Source organism: Mus musculus, chromosome 1 (genome assembly GCF_000001635.26).
Source record: "Mus musculus strain C57BL/6J chromosome 1, GRCm38.p6 C57BL/6J".
NCBI lineage: Eukaryota > Metazoa > Chordata > Mammalia > Rodentia > Muridae > Mus > Mus musculus.
Genome location: NC_000067.6, coordinates 34674242 through 34689358, shown reverse-complemented (window position 1 = coordinate 34689358; position 15117 = coordinate 34674242). Strand labels below are relative to the sequence as shown.

Genomic DNA, 15117 nt, shown 5'->3' with positions numbered 1-15117 from the left:
TTGCCATGGTCATGGTATCTCTTCACATCAATAGAACACTGACTAAGACAGAGACTTTTAGATAAACCCAGTGGAGGAGTACTATGGCTGCCATATCTGGGACCCCCATTCAGCTGAAAGAAGACAGATTGGTCATCACCCCAATGCCACAATGCAGTTAGGGTTACCTCTTTGGGATGGGGGATGATGAAACAGTTTAAAATTATGAAAACAGTCTAGAGCAGTGGTTCTTAGCCTTCCTGATGTTGCAGCCCTTTAATACAGTTCCTCATGTTGTCGTGACCCCCAACCATAAAATTATTCCCATTGTTACCTCATAACTGTAGTTTAGTTACTGTTATGAATCATAATGTAAATATTTCTTGGACATAGAGGGTTGCCAATGGGGTCACAGCAACAGGGTGTGAACCACTGGTCTAGTGGAAAAGACCCCAAAGAAAAGCAGCCAGTTTGTCTTTTGATTGAACATCTTGGCAGGCTCATCCTTGCCAGAGGCTAGAGATGTCAAAGGTATTCTGTAGGCTCTGATCTGGCTTTTAAGCAACTCTAAGGTTACCCTTAAAGAGGGAATGTATTATGGTAATGAGTATCAGTGAAAGTGTGCTGAGAGAAAAAGTCCTGCTCAATAGAATACAATCTCTCATCTCGTAGTCACTTAACATTCCAGTTCGGTTAGGTTAACTATCTGGCTAAGGGACATCCCTCAATCTCTCAGGAAGGCAGGATCACGTTAAGGCAAGCTGAAGAGAGAACTAGATTAATTCATTCTTTGAGTTAGGGGCTTGCCAAGAGACTCATTGAAACCACTGTCACCGAAGAATCTTGTCACTTACTGTTACTCGAGACTTCAGGAAGTCAGCATGTGCTAGCTGAGTTTGAAGGGACGTGAGGAATGTAAGTGAAACCACTGTGTGAGATTGGAAAACCAACCTGTGTGAGTTGGAATAATGTAATGCTTGTGAGATAAGGAGCCATACAAGAGGCAGCTTCAATGTGAGCCAAGCTTTAGCACGCTCTGATAAGTTAATGAACCAACCCCAAGATAACTCCATATGTTAAAGAATCATCCAACCCTAAACTTCAAGACCAGATTGCACAAAGCTAATACCATGGGAACAATGAAAAAAAATGGAGCCAGCCAGGTTAGCACTGCTGTGCTCCTGAGGGGTGGCATCAAAGCCCTTGTGTTGATCCCATAAGCAATGGGACTTTGAGACCAGTCTCTCTGTGACTCTAGCTCCTGTGACTGTTGGGTTTGTTGGGTTTGTGGCACCCTTGCCAAGTTCACACTTTTGTCTGCCTGTTTAGGATTGGTCACTGGTTAAGCTCAAAGACAAGCCTTGCCATCCTGGCCTGGCCTGCCTGCCATCCTCCTGGCCTGTCACCCTCAGACATGGATGCAGTTCAAATCCCAAGTGATTTCAATGGAGGTTAGAGGATTCTTCAGCTAAGCCTGCAGCAGAGTCCCACCTTTCTGGCTTGGTGAGGCAGCTAGTTACATGAGATTAACATGATCTTTATAATAGCCTGGTATTGAAAGGAATGTTTGGGTGATTAAACCCAGCATATTCAAAAGACAAATCTCTTGTGGGCACCTTAATTGCCAAATGCCTCAAGTCCACTGGCCCTGCTAGTCACAATGGGGGTGGGGGAGGAACCAATAATGTATAATAGGGAGGAAGATTACTTGAAGGGTTATTTTTTTTCTTTGTGTATTTCTTTGTGGGACACTGAAAATATTTTTTTCTATCCTTGCTAAAAGAGGAAGGAGCAACAATTTAGTTGGTGTGAGTCCACCATATTAGAGGTGCCCATGATTATTTAAAGTCTCTGGAAGTTTCTCTTAGGAAACAAAAATCACACTCAGGCAGACTAGCTAGGAAGGGCTCCTGCCATTTTCTTTTCCAGCAACTGGGAGAAAGGGGAGAAGGAAGGAAGGAAGGGAGGAAGGGAGGGAGGGAGGGAGGGAGGGAGGGAGGGAGGGAGGGAGGGAGGGAGGGAGGGAAGAAGGGAGAACAAAGGGATGGGACAGAGAGAGAGAGAGCCCTGTGAGCAAGCAATTCCTGAATAACCCATAAATTTAATATCAGGAGCAGTGTACTCTAGGGCACCCCTCCAGCCCTCTTTACCTTGTTTTAAAACAGGGTCTCCTACCTTCACCTGGAGCTTGCTAATTCTGCTAGGTGGGGCTGGCCAAGGAGCCAGAGAGCTGCCCATCTCTGCCTCCCTTGTAACTGTGGGTATAACACTCTCCATCGGTCCTGGCAGGTTTTTGCTTGTTTGCTGTGAGTTCTGGGCATTTAACTCAGGCCCTTAAGCTCACGAGGCAAGCGCTTTACAAACAGAGCCATCTCCCCAGCCCTCACAGCTCTTTAAGAGTTATGATTTATTGAACTATAACTCACATAATGAACAAATCACCTGTTTCCAGGAATTAAGTGTTTTAAGTAAGTTAGCAGGCTTGTACAGGCATCATCTTAGTCTGCTTTGGAATACTTCCACTCTCCCTGAGAGAAATTGCAACTTATTAGCAGTGGTGCCTACTGCTCCAGTGTAGTTACTCCTAGGCCTAGCAGATGCTACTCTGCCTTTGTGTCTGTCTGTTCTGGAAAGTTCCCATAAAAGGAATAACATGTTGTTACTGGCTCCTGTCAGTAACACTCAGTTATTTTGAGTCTCACTGGAGTTGATACATGTGTCAACTCATTCTGTTGCTAAAGAGGATTCCATTGTGTGAAGGAACCACAGTCTGTTTATCTTTTCAACTACTCCAAGATACCCGGGAACCTGGGAGACGGCTGAGTGGGTAAGGACACAGGAGGACCTGAGTTCAGATAGCCCTGCAACCCCACCCGATGAGTCTGGCCCCCCAGTACAGTGGATTTTCTGGCTGATGAGCCTCACTCTAAGGTTAGTGAGAGCTTGTGTTGGTAATACTAGGATGCCTGACCTGAACACACATGAACATATACCACACACACATCCAGCTGCATACAAACAACACTTGAGCTCTTCCCAGTCTGAGATGCCCCTTGTGGAAGTAGCTTTGTGTATCCAGGAACAAGTCCCTTGGACTCTAGTTTCTCTTGGTCGAGTGGCAACGTTGTATGCAGCTGGTGATGTGTTTTCCAATGTGCTGGAACCAACTCACAAAACCCATCAGGAAGGTGAGAGGCTCCCAGCGTCACTACAAGGTACCAAGGACTCCTGATATCTTCATTGTGTTAATGACAGAGGACATAGAGGACCATCTCACCATAATTCTTGTTTACATTTCCCACTAACCGATGACAGTGAAGGAAACTCTCTGTGCGGTTACTCGTCACATGGATGATGTTATTGTAAACGTGTCTACCTAAATCTCAGCCTACTTATAAACTGAACCGTGTTGCCTGTGTTGTGGGTACAAATCCCTGTCAGATAGATCATATGGAAAGATTTCCCACCACTCAGTGGATTGTCTTTTCAACTCTTTCGCAGTAGTTTTGTGGACTGGGACCTTGTTAATTTCAACTCAATTCCACATCAACTTCATGTTTGTTTTGCCATTTCTGCTTTTGTGTTGTATCCAAAAGTCACTGTGTAACCCAAGTAGCAAACAGTTCCTGTTTTAGTCTCAGACTTTGGGCTTTGTTAGGTTGATTTTAGCTATTTGGTGTCAATGAGGCTACACATCAATTTTAGAATTTTTTTTTTCTACCTTAGACAAAATTTATTGGGATTAAGGAAATTGTATTGAGTCCCTGGAGCACTACAGGAAGTGCTGACACCAATCCTGGAGCACTACAGCTGGCCAGTGGAGCACCCTAGTCAGTGATGATGTCACCCTGTTGAGCACTCTAGGCAGTGATGATGTCAGTCCGTGGAGCACTCCCAGCAATACTGACATCTTAACAATATTAAATGTACTAATCTATGAACAAAATGTCTTTCTATTTATTTGTGCCTTGGCAAATTTCTTTCTGCAAAATTTAATACTTTTTAGTATATAAGCCTTTGAAAACTATCTCAGCCTATGTGGTATGGTCCTGGAATGCTGAAAGGGCTCTTATGGACTTCCCTTAACAGTGGACCTAATGGAAGGGTGAACTTCTGTGCCCTGTCCTCTCACCACGCCCCGGGCATGTAGAAGGTAGATCCCCTAGGAGGGCCAAGGGTAGGAGCAAAGGTGCCTACTCCTGGAAGCTTACTACCCAAGTGAGCAGCTCACCCAGGGTTAGCAGACATACAAGTTTCTTCTAGTCCCAGTGAAACCCAAGTTCAAGACCAGCCATGGTATGTGGGACATGATTGACAGCTGGGGGGGGTGTGTGAAGCTCATGAAGCCAGTATGACACCTGTGAAGCAGGCATACCTTCCTGAGAGAAATCCGAGGCCAGGCGAAGTGGTCCAGTGCATCCACGGTGGTGCATCTACCGCTTGGCAGTAGGAGAGACTAACACTCCTTACTCAGCCCTACATGGCAATATCACACCACAGACTACTGTGCAGTGTTCCCTCTAGCCCATCTCAAGGTCTAGCCCATCTCAAGGTGGGCCTTGGGAGAGGTACAGAGCACTCCAAGGGACCATGGTGATGCCGTGCCAACCTGTCTCCAGAGGACAGGCTCAGCAGGGCATAGTAAGGATCTCTGGATTTAAGGAGTGGAACGCATGTAGTATGGGTGCCTCAGCATAGCTGTGGTGACACATGCTGGTGTCCCTGTCCTGGAAGCACCAGGCTACCAGGCTACCAGCACAAGATGACTCTTCACTGGAACCCAAATAGCTTCTCAGGTTGTCTTTGGCGGGCTCAGGACCTCCAGGGTCAGGAGCCTGCGTTAAGTTAGGAGGCCTTTGATACTGCCCTAGCTGCGGAGACTTTCCCCTCTCCAGGCTATAAATATTTATACCCATCTCCTTCCAAGAAGTTCTCAGTTCCAAGAAGCTATGGCCTTCAAAGTTGGTGTGCCTCAAGTCACAACATATTCCCCATGTGGCCTGTACAGCCCGGCACTCCCCAAACTACAGGAGCTGCCAGACCTCCGCTCACCTCCTAGATAACACTTCTCCTGCCTAATTCCTATGCTGTGCCCACTACCCCCCACCTCCCAGGTCTCCACTGCCAGTAGATCCTCGCTGACATCTGCCTTTAAGCATACTCTCCCTTCGTCCTGGGCATGCTCTTCTCTCTCACCTCTTGGTCTCCCACACCTCTGTGTTGAATCACCCTATCTCACCCATGCAGGCTTCTTGGAACTTCTGAAGGCAGCTCAGTGCCCCAGGATGAGGCTTCCCACAATGCTATGAACAGTCTGGTCCTGCTGGATTCTGTTTGGCAAAGATTTATGTCTCCTATCCTGACTGCCCAAGACTGGCCATTACTCAGCTTCACCCCTGGTGGCAAAGGTGATGCTCACGTAGGAATTGCTACCTGTGCTCTTCAGAGGGGCCAGCCTGCCCAGTTCCTCTAGGGAGCAAGTGCAACCCAGGCATGCTCTACGTAGAACCTATCCCTGGGAAACTCTGGAAAGAATACAAATTGTAGGACTGGGAGGATTTGTTTCTCTCATTATAAAAATAGCATTGGTGGTTAGATGGCGCATCTAAGATGGCTTGGCGCATGCCCTGTACCATGCAGATACTCCTGAAGTGGAGCAGGTGTGGTAGCCTATCCAGGCATGTTCAAGCTGTAGCCTACAGGCTACATGTGGCCTGGCACATGTGAGAATGACAGTGTCATATCACAATGTCAAAGGTTGGATGCCCCTGAATATGGAAGCAGATGCTTAAAAGGACTAAGAGTCTTGTCTAAGCACTGGGATTTGGACAGGGACTCTCTGCCTCCAAATCTAAGCATAGATACCTTAATTACCAAGACCCAAAAGACTCTCAGGGAACCACAGAGATACCCTGAGAAAATCTCTTAGTTGTTGGTCCCAGTGGTGGGGACAGAACCCAGAGCTTAGTACAAGCTAGGTAAGTGCCCTCTACCACTGAGCAACAAGTGCTATGCATCCTGCTAGTACCTACCTGGAATCTCTGAGACAGTCGGTCACCTGATCAAGCTTACAGAAGAGTAGATGATGGTAGCAGTCAAAGGTTTGTAGTCCCCTGGTGACATTACCTGGCTTACTTATGTGACACCCAAAAGGTGTTACTCTCTTAACTGTTGGTGTTTGTGTGTTTGTTTCCCTCCTAGGAGGGTCCCAGCCAGGCCCCCTTCACTCTTTTGGCTCAGAGAAAGCTTGTCACAGCCTACACCAGCACTGACAAGATCCCTGCAGTACCCCTACAGGGTGGAAGTGATCTGTCTGGAAAAACCAGAAGAAGCTCTGCCCTTCCCCCAGCTCTGCAGGAAGCGCCAGCTGAGAGAACATTCTCAGCCACAGCACTTCCTGAGGCTCACCTCCCTCAGCCAGAAAAGACCAAGCTGTCTGAGAACACCTCGGGCAGGGAGCTCTGACCTGACAGTAGCTTGTGGTAAGCAATGCCAATTACCAGCTGTAAAGGCAGGACCTGCTTCTCGGGTCACAGCCCTCACAGCCCCAAGGCCTCCAGAGCAGGAAGACAGCATGGCATCCCACCTCCTGGCCAAGGGCATCTTGTCCTCTCCTCAGCTAACTCCTACAAGTTGTCCTCTTACCTCTACATGCATTCCGTGCCGTGCATGTACCCACACATGTATACATACACACATCAGCAAAGGTAACTAAAACAATACAAAGCAAAACAACCAAAGCTGCTGGGGCTAGGAACATAAGGCCATAAATTTGGTCCCCTAGTACCTGCATAAGAAGTGAAGCAGAGTAGGGTATGCTTGTAATCCCAGCACTTCTCAGGCTACAAGGGAATCAGGAGGACACCACCCAACTCCGTCAGATCAGTGAGCTCCAGGTTCAAAGAGAGATCATGCCCCCCAAATTAGAGATCAATTAAGGACGTTACCAGATGTCTACTTCTGGCCTACACATGTACATGCACATGCGACCCCCCACACACACACATACACGCACACACTCTCTCATGAAAAGTGTGAAACAAAATATAAACTAGGTCGGTTAGACAAGTCTCAATGACTAGAACTGGCAGATAGTAGGTGATCAATAAATATTTGTTGAGTAAACTCCACTGCCGTTATACAAGTCCCTGATTTGACTTTGAAGACTCAAAGCTCATTCACTAAAGGGGCTGGGGGTGGGGCTGTGCTGTAGTTTGGACAGAGACTGTCCACTGAAGTCTCATGTTCAAAAGGATTGTCCTTAGATTGGCAATAGAGGGAGGTGACCGAGCCATTAAGAGATGTGGCTTAGGGAAAGGTTTTAGGCCAAAACCTCATCCTCCCACCCTCTTCCCCCACTTTTGATCCACTGCGTCTCCTCCATCCCTTGCTATCTCATCATGGGCCCAAAGCAACAAGACAAACCATCCATTCACAGAAACCCCCAAACCCTGTGTCTTTATAGGTTAATTATCTCAAGAGTCCTGTTACCATGACAGAAAGTTGACTGGTGCACACCTGAATTCACACTAGAGGCCCAATGTTTGTTTTCCAAATGTCTACGAAAAGAATTACATAGACCTTTTAGGACGTACTAAACATTGGTTCTGAGATAACTCCTGTTGGCTCAGGGTGTCACCAAATTTCACCATCAGGAATAAGAGCTCAACAGCTGTAGAGGCATGCCAGGTCACAAAACAGAGCCACATCCCAAGTCCACCTCAGAGCAACCACTCTGGTGACTTCCCTGTCCTGAGTGTCAGTTGACAAAGACATAGTCAACAGCTGACAGAAACTCCACCCTGTTCCCTGATCCATGATGCACACATGTAGCAAGAAAGGTTAGCTGGGAGCCTCAGGAGTGCTCACCACTCCCAAACAGTGGCTCACTGCCAATCCTTCATCCTTGGAGACTAAAGCACACCACCAGCTGAGAAGAGTGGTCTCTGCTGCCTGCCCAGTTAGCCTACCTGTCAGGTTTGTGCAACAACCATGAAGCAATGAAGAAGCCAGCAGGTGGCCGGTAAGATGGCTGATGGTCTGAGTTCAATCCTTGGACCCTTTGTAAATGTGGAAGAAGAGAACTAAGTCTACAAAGTTATCTTCTGATCTCCATATATGTACATAGCACGCATACGTCCTATCATCATATATGCACATAATAATTAAAATGATATCCTAGGCTGACCTATGGGGATTCCCTCATCACACATGCTCTCCATACTGAAACACACTTGCTATCATCTCTGGCACTAGTAAAAAGCTGGTCTTCTTTATGGCACCTGCTTACATGTACCTGTGTATGTGCTCCTGTACACAGAGATGCCTAGAAGACACAATCACTAGTATGTATCCTGTTGTGTATGTGTGCATCAGAGCATGCCAGTATGCACATACTTTGTGTATACATGTCCATAGGAGCATGCTGGTGTGCATGTATGTGCGCAAACAATAGTCACCAGATGTCTATTTATGACCTATATACATGTACACGCACATACACATGCATATATGTATGTGTGAATAAGTATGGCAGTATGCATGCATTCATGTATATACAAGAATGCCAGTGTACATGTGTATGTTTGTATCTGAGCACATTGTGTGCTGTGTGTTTAGTTCTATATAGGAGTATACTAGTATGTATGCACATGTGTGTGTATGAGCTCGCATGCACATGTACATGCATGTGTACATAAGCATGTGGGTGTATGTGCCCTGCATATACACATGTATACACAAGCATGCTGATATGTGCATACCTATGTGTGCACATGTTTACATAAGCATGCCAGTGTGTGTTCCTGTATGTGCACATATGTGCACCACATGCCAGTGTGCACACACATGTGTTTGGGAATCAGCAGAAAGAGATCACACTCCCAGGGCAGGGGCCACACAAACGTCCACTGCCTTCCCACTAACTCTGTTCCATCCCTCAGCTAACAGATACTGTCCCCGATGGCCTCTTGGTGGTCTATGGCATTGTACTGTGAGGCCTTGGATGTTGTATTAGACATAGGACAAGTTTAATGAAGACAGAGAGATCTACCACTTTGGTGGAGAGCTGGGACACCCAGTTGTCTCTAGCACTCTAGGGTACTCCCCTTGAAAGGGACATGCAGAATGGTGGCCTGCAGGGCAGGGCTCTGGCCTTCTGACACAGTGCATATCCCTCCTGCTACCACCAAAGGTTGTGCTCTGTGGGGGTCCATAGCAAGTGTGAGCTCTCTGGCTGGCTACCTGAACTAAATTGTGCCTGACACGTTTGTAGCAGGTTTGAGTGCAGCACAATCTGAAGATGGGCCCAGCAGAAAGCTTATCTACCTGGGCTTTGGCCATCTGAGGCACCGTTCCTCCTGGGACTCAAGAGAGATTAGCTATGGCTCTGTGAACAATTCAACTTGAGACACTGAGGTTGACAATCAGGTGCCAGTCACCAGGTAATTCTTTCAGAAGCCCACTAGAGCCAGTGGCATCTGTCACCTTCCCACATCACCAGTGTCTGTGGAAGCAAAAGTGTAATCCGTATTCACACGTGTCTCTGTAAACTGTACCTGCGCAGCCATAAATGGGTGCGGTGGCCTTCAGCTCCTCCCAGGGGAGAGCCTGCAAGGCACATCCATCCTGTCCTCTATATACATGGGATATGGTAAGAGGGTCCAGGGACAGGACAGTGAGTAAGAGGGAAATGTGAGGACATCCTGTCCCCAGTTCCCAGGTCTGGTTAGCAAACAGGCAAGCTGTCCCAGAATTGCTAGCCACCTCCCCATAGGCTACACAGTCCGTCCCCTGAGCTAAGGCAAGCAAGACCTGGAGATTCTGTCTAGCTGACTTGTGACCTAAGTCACCCGTTGCTTACTGTTACCTACAGTCATAACTGAGGAAGAACCAAGGTCCCCAGCTCACAAAAACTCCACCCACCTGTTGCCTTAAGACCCTCACCCGAAAGGAACAAAACGAATTAACCACACTTTTCCAAACAGGAAAACAAACCCCAAAGTGCTTAAATGATTATTCCAAGATCCACCGTATAGCTTGGGATTCTGTGGCAGGGTCATCATTCCAAGAGTCTGAACAGCACAAAACAGCGAGCCAGGCATGCTCGCCCTTCCCCCACCTCGATGCGGAGCCCCAGAAAGTCCCCTCTCCCCATCCCTCATTCTCTTCCTCTATGGTTGTATTGTAACCACTAAGGTGGTTACAGGTAGGCAGGCCTTCCAAATGGCAGAGGCAAAGGCTGAGGTCAGGCAGAGTTCCTTCTATCCCGTATGGGTCTGGGTCACCTGCTCACCCCCACCCCCACCCCACCCCCACCCCCGGCTCAGAGCTCTCAGGACCAGAAGACTCTGCCTCACCCGCAGCCATCACCTGCCAGCCTTTCCCTGCGCTTCCTCCTGCTGGCCTCCAGCTGACACTTCCGGATTCTTGAAGCCTTGGTCCTAAAGTCAGGTCACATTCCCACCTCCCACACTGCTCACTTGGAGAGGTGGGACTTGGCAACCTGCAACCAGCTACCCCTCTGCCAGTACCCTGCAGCCGGCTGCCCACCCCAAGATCCCTGTGTGGTTAAGAGACGTGGTAGCATCCCAGTATAGTGGGGTCTCCACGATCGACCGACCCCAGTCAAGGACTCAGCTCTTCTACTAAGTTCCGATTCCGGTACGGAGTCTTAGGCACTTGTTCACGAAGGTGCCCCAACCGAGATTCTCCCTCTGATATATCCAGGTAACTACAATAGCAACCACTTCCTGGGTAGCTCCAGCTGCCCAGCTACCCAGCCAAGACTGGGAGAAACCCAGGAGTGCCCGGGCTCTCACCAGTCTCTCCAGCCTCGGTCAAGTCCACTTTCCCCCTCCCCGGAGCCTATAATCCCCTGTGCGCCTCTTTCTCCCCCCGTCCCCGCAGTCCCCAAGGCCACACTCGGGCAGGCCACCACCTCCAGATCCAGCACATCCATCGAGAAGCTGCGACTGCCGCGCGGATCGTTCTTGGGTACCTCTTAGGCACCCACAAACAGCCCAGGGCGCAGCGGCGTGCGCGGCTGCCCCTTCAGCAACCCCAGCAAAACTCTGCAAGCAAACCCGGTTTTGAATCCCCGGGACCACGTCTCTCACCTTAAAGAAGCTGCGAAGGAAGTGCACCACACCGAGCATGGTGCTGCCCGGGCACTACGGCCACCCGCTGCTCCTGACTGCGCTGGCGAGCCGAGCTCCGGACGCCACCCCGCGCCCCGCCCCATGGTCTGCCCTGGACCGCCGAGGAGCCCCGCCTCCGCAACCGGGCCACGCCGGGCACGTGCGAGTCCGCAGGGACTTGTCCAAACACTGGTCCCGCCTGCCCACTAGGAATCTGAGCGTAGTCTAAGTAAGAAAAGGGCAAGTGGATCCACAGCGGTCTATCTGCGGCTCACTGGCACGCTTACCTCCACCCTTTGATCCCCTAGGTCTGTCTGGCACACAGTCCTATGACTAGTGCCTGACCGTGGTCCTATTGGAAGCAGCCACCTCCCTTTCCACCTCACAGCTTAGTCAAGCGTTGAGAACCTTCAAGACGTTAACGCAATACTTTAGTAGTTGAGGAAACAGAAGCTGCGCGCAGTCTGTACTCACAAAGCTAGAACTGGGCAATTGTGGACTCAAACCCCTGTACCTAACTAAGTCTTGACCCAGAGCCCACTTCTTGCTCCCCTTTCCCCGCCTTTCCAGTTGTTCTCTGATAGATGTGACTGGAGGAAAGGTGAGGAGAGTCCTGGAAGCTGGCGCAGCGTGGTGAGACAGAAGCAGGTGACCAGGACACAGGGGCTCTAGAGTCCCGTTTTTGACGAGTCATCAGTTTTTTAGGTTCATTTGTGTGTTTGTGCACAAGCATATGCACACCACAGGAGGATGTTCCGGGACTTGGCTTTTGCTTCCCGACTTTCCCCTTGGAGACAATCTCTCACTGCGTATGGGGCTGGTTTTTCTGCTGGAATGGCTGACTGGCTGGCTGTCAAGCCCAGCTCTCCATCCTATCTCTGCCAGGTTCCTCTGACTCAGGAAAGGAGTTATGGGCAGGCGTGGCCACACCCCGATTTTTATGTGGGGGCTGGGATCCAAACTCAAATCCTCTCACTTGTACATCAAGTTCTCTTAACAACCGAGCCATCTCCCTGGCCCCTAGTTATAATTTCATAACACAAAAAGAAAATGTTAATAACAGTTCCAGTGAGGCCAACCTGAGTTATAGTCATCTTTATATAAACGCAGCTTTAACACACTCAAACCTACACACACACACACACACACACACACCATTTTTTTTAAAAAAATAGTTGTAAAACAGAAATAGAGTATTCTAAATTTCTGCAGAAGTACAGAGGCAAGAGTTTGTGAGCATTGTACTGCATTTGATGGGATCAAGCATCCCATGAAGGTTGAGCATCTGTCCACACTGGCTCTGGGCATCCCTCACTGCATCCCTCACAGCCCAAGCCTGCATCCCTCACTGAAGTCCTACCCCAGTGATCATTAGCATATTACCTAGGTGACAGTTGGAGTGTAGTATATTTCTCCTATGTTCAAACAGCATCTGCTTCTCCACTTCCTTTCAGATGCCCAGGGCAGCCAGCCTAGGCCTGGTTGAAAGATAAATGGCTAGAACCCAGTGGGGTCAATTACTTCAGAGAAGCACCTGGACATTGTATGGAGGGACCGAATCTGTCACCCTCTGTGCTATCCAACTTGATAGACGCATATCCCTGAGTCACATGATAGTGCGAGAAAAGAGTCCGTGTTCAGAACTGGACTCTTGACTGGGTGGGCTCTGTGTATTTAGTCTTGGACACTGCCCCTGAATCTGTGTTCTTCACATGGGAGGGAACCACTGCCTAGAGAGGAAGCAATCCACTGTTGCAAGTTTCCATGGGGAGTCTGTTTGTATTTACCCCAGAGAGAGGCAAGCAGGGGCCAAAGAAAGGATTCCATTGCAATTCCATCTTAGTGAGCCACTATTGTTGGAGTACTCCGAGTACTGGGGGTGAGGGGTTACTTTCAGGAGTTTGGGTGACTCAGGCAGCTGCGTCCCTGAAAAACCTACCACTGCATGACCGAGCAGCAATGAGTGTGTTGCACTGCATGGATGGAGTCCCCTGAGGAGCTCACATGGAAGTCACCTCTCCTCCAGGAGTTGCCTGTAGTTGAATATAACTTCTGGGAGGAGCCTCTTGTGCGTTGAATGGGAGCTGTCAGCCTCCAGGTTCTTTGTAGGACTGGATGCTTCAGTCTGGAGGAAATGGCTGTAGAGCACCCACTAAGACTCCCTGGTGCTGATTATGAGTTCTGGCTACTTAAAAGGCTAGCACTAAGCCCTCCCAGAAGAGCATGGGGTTCACTGCAAGTCTACGCGCCTGGCCTCTTGCTCTGCTGTGGACTTGTCTGACTAGTAGACTGGCTCTGGACCACATAACCATCTGAAGGGCATACCAGGGCTTTGCCTCCAACACTATCCAAACTGTTTGTAAACAGTTGTCCTGGGGTGCAGCCTGATAATTTGCATATTAACAAGCTGCTAGTGACACTCTCTTGCATATTAACAAGTTGTGAGTGGCCCCTTCCTCCCTCACACCACTGAAAGCACACTTGGAAACCTGGTCCTGGGAGCAGGATCTGGGCCAGGCACCATAGCTGAGGGGTGAGCATGTAGGAGGATTACCATTCCTGTCCAGTCACCAAGTCCTTCTGTGTCTCAAGAAACCTTGCTATGACTTATCTCTCAGTAGTCCTGCAGGATATGACATCTAATGCTTAAGAGAAAGTTAGTCGGATATAGCTTTATGTTTGACACCTCCTTGTGGGGAACAGGATCGTAGGAGGGCTTGATTATATAGTTATCCCTTCTCTCATTTTTCATTTATAATAAAACAAAATGTGGGCTTTTTTTTTCTGGAGGGTTTCGGTAATAGCGTTTGGGGTTATCTGAATCCACCACGTTTAAATGCAACACCAACATCATATCTGCTGCGTGCTACAATTAATCACAGTCCAGAGGGAAGGTGGGATGGCTGGATGAGAAACATCATAACAGATGCCAATAAACAAAAAAGATGGAGACAGACCGACATGTTCAGAACCCAGAGTCCACGCCCTGTACTCCGCATGGTCAGATTTCCTGGGCACACATGTAGATGAGTCTGTGCCACCAGCAAGAGTCTGGGATACAAAGCCTATATACTTCCCTTGGCTGACATGGCAAGGAAGACATGTATAGAAGAATATAGACCTGATCACAGATCCACAGGCAGGATGCTGACTTGGAGCAAGCAGGAGGGGGAAGAGAAGATACTTCAGCTGTAGCCAGAGTTCTGGCTGAGAGCCTACCCTCTGAGGAGGCTGACGCTGAAACTGAGGTTAAGGCTGTGTTCCCCGACTCTGGTCTCCCACAACCTCTGCCAGCAAACGCCAGGCTCCTTGACCCTTGATGACCCCTCAGGATATAAAGTACAGGATTGCCTGCATCTGTCCTAGGCACTCCAGGCAGCCTGGAAGGGAGCTGGTGGGAGATGCATCATGGACATTTGGGAACTGAATTTTTAAAAAAGGGATGCCACATGGTGGGCGAGTGTCCCAGGAACATAAAGCATTATGGGATGGGGCGGTTAGCAGGAGTAAGGAACAGTGGAGATCCCAGGTATCAGAGTAGAGCAGGGCTAAGCCCTCCCGCAAGCAGGAAGCCTCCAGGAAACCGCAGAGCCTTGAAAGGAGGAAGGACTCCAGGAGGAAGACTGCAGGCTGGGGTTGTTGCTGGGATAACTCAGTGAAGACTGGGCTGCCTGGACCTGGAGAGCATCAGAATTGGGAGGAATAGCCCATGGAGATTTCTCTGAAGGTAATGATCGCTGGAAAGTCTGTTACCTCTGGGAAGCTGCTAAAACCTGCTGAGCATGGAGAAGCTGAAGATAATTCTGCTGGGAGGTATTTAAATACACAGAGAGTGATGGGCTGAAGAGCCCAGTCCAGGAGGGCCACCCTAAAGATCTGCAGAGTTGACAAGGGAAACCATCAGACTGCCAGAGTGTAACCCTCCTTGTCACTTCTTCAAGTCACAGATCCACATCATTTGTGGTAAGTTCAGACCAACTGGACAACACGTATCAGTTAG

At 48.9% G+C, this 15117-nt stretch overlaps 1 protein-coding gene and 1 long non-coding RNA gene across 9 annotated transcripts in view; one reads left to right on the top strand and one right to left on the bottom strand.

Annotated features, from left to right (window-relative positions):
- The window catches only part of Arhgef4 (Rho guanine nucleotide exchange factor (GEF) 4), a 134806-nt gene extending 123396 nt beyond the window's left edge, over positions 1-11410 (bottom strand). For 3 of the 7 annotated variants that reach the window (XR_003954966.1, XM_030253603.1, XM_030253604.1), the window contains exon 1: positions 11097-11256. Coding sequence is in view for 4 of the 7 variants with exons in the window: in XM_030253603.1 (XP_030109463.1) it covers positions 11097-11135 (39 nt within the window). In the remaining 3 variants the exon portion in view is untranslated. Of the gene's footprint in view, positions 1-7949; positions 8040-10918; positions 11053-11096 lie in introns of those variants that run through there. The other 4 variants (XM_030253606.1, XR_003954968.1, NM_001368773.1 and 1 more) reach the window with 4 other exon arrangements.
- Positions 339-7618, top strand: Gm32920. Of its 2 annotated transcripts, XR_003947773.1 has the most exons (4): positions 339-510; positions 1309-1482; positions 2776-2910; positions 3706-7618. It is a non-coding gene; the product is annotated as a predicted gene, 32920 (long non-coding RNA). The 2 variants fall into 2 exon arrangements; XR_003947772.1 differs by lacking the exon at positions 3706-7618 and having other exon boundaries at positions 2776-3690.
- Positions 11411-15117: the final 3707 nt, after the last annotated feature.